At 40.9% G+C, this 7,115-nt stretch overlaps 1 protein-coding gene across 1 annotated transcript in view; it reads left to right on the top strand.

The window, feature by feature from the left end:
* Positions 1-3,511: 3,511 nt before the first annotated feature.
* The window catches only part of LOC124133656 (ganglioside GM2 activator-like), a 31,553-nt gene continuing 27,949 nt past the window's right edge, over positions 3,512-7,115 (top strand). The window contains exon 1 of the mRNA XM_046498111.2: positions 3,512-4,519. Coding sequence (XP_046354067.1) covers positions 4,417-4,519 — 103 coding nt within the window. The 5' untranslated portion in view covers positions 3,512-4,416. The remainder of the gene's footprint in view (positions 4,520-7,115) is intronic.

Genomic DNA, 7,115 nt, shown 5'->3' with positions numbered 1-7,115 from the left:
TATCCAATAGAAATCTCTGCATAAAGCAGAGTCGATTGTACGATTCCGACTATTGATCAGCGATATATAATAGTGTTACCCGCGAATACGTCGTCACAAGTCACTGTTGATCAGCGATATATAATAGTGTTACCCGAGAATACGTCGTCACAAGTAACTGTTGATCAGCGATATATAATAGTGTTACAAGAGCATACGTCTTCACAAGTAACTGTTGATCAGCGATACATAATAGTGTTACCCGAGAATGCGTCGTCACAAGTAACTGTTGATCAGCGATACATAATAGTGTTACCCGAGAATGCGTCGTCACAAGTAACTGTTGATCAGCGATACATAATAGTGTTACCCGAGAATGCGTCGTCACAAGTAACTGTTGATCAGCGATATATAATACTAGTATTACCCGAGAATACGTCTTCACAAGAAACTCTTGATCAGCGATATATAATAGAGTTACCAGAGAATACTTCTATACAAGTAACTGTCGATCAGCGATATGTAATAGCGGTATACGGGATACGTCTTTACAACTAATCAGTTATATAGTTATATTACCAGGGGATACGGTGTCTAGCTTGCCCTGGGGACGCAACGCGGCAGAGAGAATTGCGGCGCCTTAGACAATTGGGACACCCGTGCGCCCCCGTGTCATCAGCGATATAGTAATGTTACCAGAGGATACGTCGTTTCAAGTAATGGTGTCATCGGCGATTTGTTAATTCCACTTGAGGATACGCCTTTACGAATAACAGGTGATGAGATATACAGTAATCGTCCGGTAACATTAATTAATCTCTGGTCACCTGTCCAATGTAACGTCGTATCCTCTGGTAATATTACAATATCCCTGTCGAACTGTTAGCCTTACATTATCAACATATCGATTTGATAACAATTGATTAATACGGCTAATTTCTTGGACGTGTTCCTTCAAATAAATAACCGTAAGTAAAACAGTTTCATGACATGTAACCACACCGCATCATAGCGAAATATATATTAATCAAATTTATATCTGCATTATCACCACCAAACCATACGTAGCCTTGTTTAAACTAAGTCCGATTTGAATTGCATTCAGAATGTAGGCTCCGCGTGACATGTCCAGACCGGGAAAACAGTACAGCAACACCCCATTTAAGTGGACACTGTCCTTCAGTGGGGCTCGAGAACACGACCCATGGCGATCTAGGTGGTCCGAGCGGCAGCATGGCGAGCACCCCACACCACAATACTGGACAATGACGGTGACGGACGCCCGTCCCCTTAAGTCTCCTCGTGGATGCTGTTCCCTCCCTTCACCTGCGCGAGATAATGAGACAATGGGATGCAATTGTTGCCTACCACTGTCCAGAGCAGAACCATTGTTCTGCGGCTGGCGTACCGGTGACTGGAGTCAAGTATTCACTCGGACCAAAACCCGACACTTCCTCTCTGACCTAACTATCCGAAGTTTTAAGGACCGATGGCAGCTCGATGACGCCTTATAAGTGTTGATATAACAAATCACCACAACAGTCGTTTAGTATTTATTTTTCGTTTGGTCGAATTGGCAGTTTTGGCATCTCTGCTGAGCAATGCAGATTCACTGACAATATACTATAATATATTCGTGTGTTCGGGGTGCATGTATACGTGGTACGAGTGAGCTAAATGTACCAATGATTCTAGAATCTGACGTATTATATATTAATACATGCCTTTTGTTAAGATTCTCTTTGGGGGGTTATGGGTATCATTACTTGAATTGATGGACTAAAATTCATTATACTATTTAGGGACATCATACCCTGATATTCATGATATGATTATACATCACTACCTGTTAGATTGATATTGATATGATTTAGGATTCACATTAACAGCCGGATTGAATTATTTATAAAATGTTAGTTACCTTTAGCCAACAAACACATTTGAATCAAACTTTCCAGGACGATCCGAGGTCCCATCGCCTACATACAACATAGACGTATATATGTATGCAATATGCATTTTACGACCAATACTGAAATGTGTAAATATGTTCCCATGATAGCTTCACACACTTATGCAGTTTGTGTAAAGGGTGTCACTACAATTCGTTCTCGATTAGGATACCATCCACTACGCATTAACCCAGTTTACGCATATAAGGTATAATAACCCAGTGTTGCCACTGGTAAAGATAAAAGAACGTGCTGTCAGTTACGCAAGTGTCTCGTTTTGTTACGAGCCAGGCTTGCAATAAAACGCTGGATGATTTCCTCCTGTACAGGGTCACAGAATACCTTGTCCATACACCCGAAACCAGAGACTTATAAATATTGGTATAGTTATACAAATTATCGTTACCCAGAAACTGATGGTCACTCATGAACAGGCGTTTCTCAGCAAGGGCCGGTTGTTGTGGGATCAGTGCCATCTCGCCTGTTATTCGTGTCATCCTCAAAGCTCGGCCATGTGCTTTACGCTGTAATATTACCACACGCCCCTAAACCAGCCTAGCTGTTATGGGTAGCCATTCGTCCTGAACCCATTGTCTGCAGTAAAAGGTAGCAAGGTTATCCTCTATCCCCTGTTTTATTCCTAAAGCCTGCAGATAAAAGGTGATACGTAAGAATTGTCGTTAATGTGGACTCCGTGATGGGGTTTCTTCTGAGTCTCATGACCTATGACCTAATTATGTCATTAATAACACGGGGGAAGAAGTGTAAATGCAATTATCTTGATCAGTTAAACTTTTTCTAAGTTAGTTATTGATACGCGATCTTGTTTTTGTGATCCTTTATTTTATAGCTCACAACACGACCTATAAATGACAGATGATTCCACTTTAATTACTCAAACAGATGTCAAGACCCTTATAACCTTAACCTTGAAATAATCCTTATGGGGATTCCGAAATTTACAAAGGATGTTTTATTGTAAATAAATATGAACCAAAAATTACGATGTCAAACATTGAAATACAAATACACACAAACAGGTGAGTACTAGAAAATATTAACCGGTAACTCTTGTTGCTGTGACCCCGTATTTATTTACACGAACCCCTATTTAAGAAGAAAAATACACAAACACATCTGCGATATATTTCCGTTCAAACCTGTCATCATTGCTAGATACAGCATGTCAAGATTTGATGGAGTCGCCGATTTATTTTTCGTATTACACACGTATCAGCTGTCTATCGTCTTTACCCCCACGCGCCTCTTCGCGCCCCATGACCCCCAGCGCCCCTCCCTCATCACTCAGTCTCACCCACATCAGTAGCGGGAGGGCAGGATCCCAACCCCACGGGAAAGATTACTGGAATTAAGTGTTAGGGAATCACAAATAAATCAGAGATTTTATCAAATAATTTTGTCACATGAGTATTCTCCGTTGAAGAGAGTGAGTTTTGAGAGGATGATACGGGGATAGGAATGATAGGACGGGGAAACTGACTGGCAGATCTTAATCAAACATAAGATAAAGCTTGACACGAAAATTAGCCCGATGGACAGGCGAAGTAAAACACGGTGAAATTCGATACTGCTACACTTGTTCTCTGCTTGATTTGTCGTGTCTGAGGTAGATGTATGACTGACTGAAAGACAACGGTTTTCCCCGGAGGTTTTAGTCTGTAGACCCACCGTGCTCCGACCAGCGTTCCCCACTGCTCGTTCTTCTTAGACTAGAAGTACACGAGCCGCGCGGCTCAAGGTGGGTGGTCTCCGGCAATTCACTGATAGTCAATATCGGCTACGATCACGGCCGACCAATGAGCAGTTTTAACGTAAACTGTGGTGTATTTCTAAGCGAGCCCACTCCTTTTGGGGAACGAGAGCTGAATATATTAAAAGACTGTTGATCTGGGAAAATTATTTATCTTCAAATTATATCATCAAGAAGACTGAAAATCGAGGGATTAAATAGCTTGCTATCGGGCTAAAGTGTCATTAATCGCTCGAGTGAAGCAAAGTCTGTCGCTTTGGACCTTTTCCTCCAGGAAACCTACGTATGACAATTTTCCAATTGGACTTTCGGAAATGGAAGCAGTGAAAAAGTATTGGACTTTTGACTTAATTATTTGACGGAGACCTTCCGATGAAGATTGGTGTCGACTATGTGTGGGGTCTAATACCTTTCCTGGTTTGTCGTAAATATTTGCTCGGGAGGTATACACGGTTAAACATCGATCTAACCGCATAGGGAATACTAACGTGAAACCAAGCGAACTTGTACTCATCAACTGCGTTCGATCTGCTTAATTGAACTCTGATCACACCTGTGCATTACCTGAGAATTGGTTTGTGAAATCCCTTGCAGAAGAACTGGGATTTGTTTGTTTATGCATATATCTCAGCAAGAGATATTTTATACTGTTTGTTTTGCCGTGGGCTATCTGGGATATTTCTTGTGTGTGAGATACAGTAGTTATCACACACGATGAATGTTCGTGCGACTGTGCTTGTTGTCTTCCTGTGTGGATGTGCAGTGGTAGCGGCTAGACGGAAGAGAGAAAGATCAATACTACGTTTTGCCGACTGTGGTAAGAGGTCCAATTTTTAAAAATGTATTGTCATTTAGAAGAAATGATATTGCCTTATATGAAACATTAAGTGCGGACGCTAATCCCACATTCACGTCTTTTATGGTATGTTTAAAGTCAAATTACTTGAAAAATGATAAAACTATAATTGTTGTTTTCATGCCAAAACGTGTTCGTCATGAAATGACAAGAAAATGTGAATTGTGTTTTGAGATCTTGATGTGTGAGCCATAAAAACTAGTAATCATGTTTATACGAACGATGAAGGTAACCTGCCTATTCTAAACATTTTAGTATGACTTTGTGCTGTTAATGCCCTAGTTTGCATCGCTTAAGAAAACCTAAACAATTTTGCGTCAATACATGTTTTCAACATATTTTAATACACTGATGCATTGGGGCGGACCGATCGGTTAATCTGTTGGAAAAAGCACAACAAACAAGTTTTCCCGTGACACAGTTATGTGTACGTTGTCAATTTCAATCTCTCTACAAGCTAATAGACGTACCGGATTCACCGCTAGCTGTGTTTTGATATAGCACCATTGATAACTGTCCAATATTTCCTTAACTAAACTAATCGCTCAGTTGAGATGTGTTTGTAGGTACGGGAGGGAGAGGGAGGGGGTGGAGAACGGGAGCCTGCTACACACATGTCAGTTGTACGCCTGTGAGTAGCGTTAAAGGTCCACTCACCATTCAAAAAATATCTGTTGGCCTTTAGGACTGCTACTGGAATATATCTCTCAGGATTTGGTATGTTTCGTATTGACATCGTATCCGATATAAATCAATGAACCGTGTACAGTAATGGATAAGTCGAAACCCGCTTTGCAAATATTTCAACTGAACTGTACTTGTATATCTGGCACAGCGGAAAAAAAACATGCCGGGGGATTGTTGTTGGCGGTGGTTATTATTGTCGTTGCTATTAGTTATTTGGTGTTTAAGAAGAAACGAGGCTTATTGGCAGTTTTAGCAAAGTTGAATCAAGTCGTTCATACGCCGCTTTGTTTCTCTGCTCAAAATGTTTTAGGGCTATCACTCTGCTCAGCGTGATTACCCCAATTACGCAGACTGTGTGTATCAGTTCACATATTGCACGTGTTACAACGTGTAGATCAAGGTTGAGAATGAGCACCAGAATGTGGAACTTAAAAAGCGGGGTATCTCGGCGGTTAACTTTACCAGCCGCATGGCTGATCAACGAAGGTATATCTGTATTCTTCATACAATGAGAAGGAAACACCTGTTGAGGCCGGAAGAAATTCCGCCCGTCATAAATGATTGGAATTCATGAGATATCACCCTGATAGTGTTCGCTAGGGAAGTGCTGTAGCAGGTTCATTTATGTTATTAATACAGCTTAAGGGGACTGTGTAGTCAGCTCACGAACGACGAACTTATCTCCCCATCGTATGTGTAAAACCCGTCATGTGCACAGAGGTGGTATATTTATACACCAAACGTTCGCGAATATTGATGCTCGCAGTGGGACGTCCAAACATGTCTGCGTAGTTTAATGCTCGGAGTACTGGTTTGTCTGCTCCAAAGTACCTTGTGATAGATCATTACAGCTCTACCGCTGTCAGAGTGTTATGATTTTCCCGACTTTAAGATCTATTGCAGCATATCATTTACCCATTTTCCTGCTGGTGTAGGGAAGATCGCGTCAGACGAGTGTTCACTTGAACCATAGGGCGACCAAACTAACCTGGTCGTATCGGAATAAAATGGAATATAGCTCAGACCCGCGCGTAAACAATGTAGATTACTCAGATATAAAAGTATGTCACCTATTTTTTTATGGATAACAACTTCTTTTCTTGAAACGTCGTTACAAAGAATATAAGAAGTTCTTATCAAAAATAAATATCAAGCATTTATGTTCTTGCAACTTTTAAATGTCTATCAAAGACTTTAATCAAATATCGAAAAACAATGTCCTTGAGAAATATTCCTACTGTAGTAATTTTAAAAAACACACCTGAACTCATAGGCTTTTTTGTTGTGTTGAATGTGAAGTACGATTGCTTGAATGGTAGTCTGTCATACAGACCCTGAAACAAATTTATCCAATACAGCTTATGCAATAAATGAAGGGATTCTCTGGGATCCTATTTATAATATTTCATTTAGATAATTTAACGATAGTTGTTTTCTGTAAAATATTTTCATTTCAGGGACTAGATGTTAGTCTGCTTGAATGGACAGGGTTCATTCAAGGAATTTTAAATATTCCAGAGGTATGCCAACACTTGCCCACACAGCACAATGTTAAAATGCCCCATTGTTTTTGAAAATGTGGGCTTTTTTCAAATTAGGGGCTAAAAGCACGAAGCCCCACCCTAGAATGATCCCTGAATGGGGTTTATGACAAAAGAAGTTAGTCGTGCCGTTTCTCCGATCAAACGGATCAAACGGATCTCATCATGCCGAACTCCCAGGTTCGATTCTATAAATTGATACAATGATTGGACCCTTGGTGGGGATTGGCATGTGGACCAGTAGTTTAGGGCGCCACAATAAGCTATGTAGAGACGCCGCCCATGGCCTTGCCAGACACCTATGATCGAGGGTCGAATCCCTGTTCGTC

Source organism: Haliotis rufescens, unplaced genomic scaffold, assembly GCF_023055435.1.
Source record: "Haliotis rufescens isolate VD_foot unplaced genomic scaffold, xgHalRufe1.0.p SCAF_7, whole genome shotgun sequence".
Classification (NCBI taxonomy): Eukaryota; Metazoa; Mollusca; class Gastropoda; order Lepetellida; family Haliotidae; genus Haliotis; species Haliotis rufescens.
The sequence above is the reverse complement of the archived record's forward strand: the minus strand, read 5'-3'. Positions and strand labels throughout refer to the sequence as shown.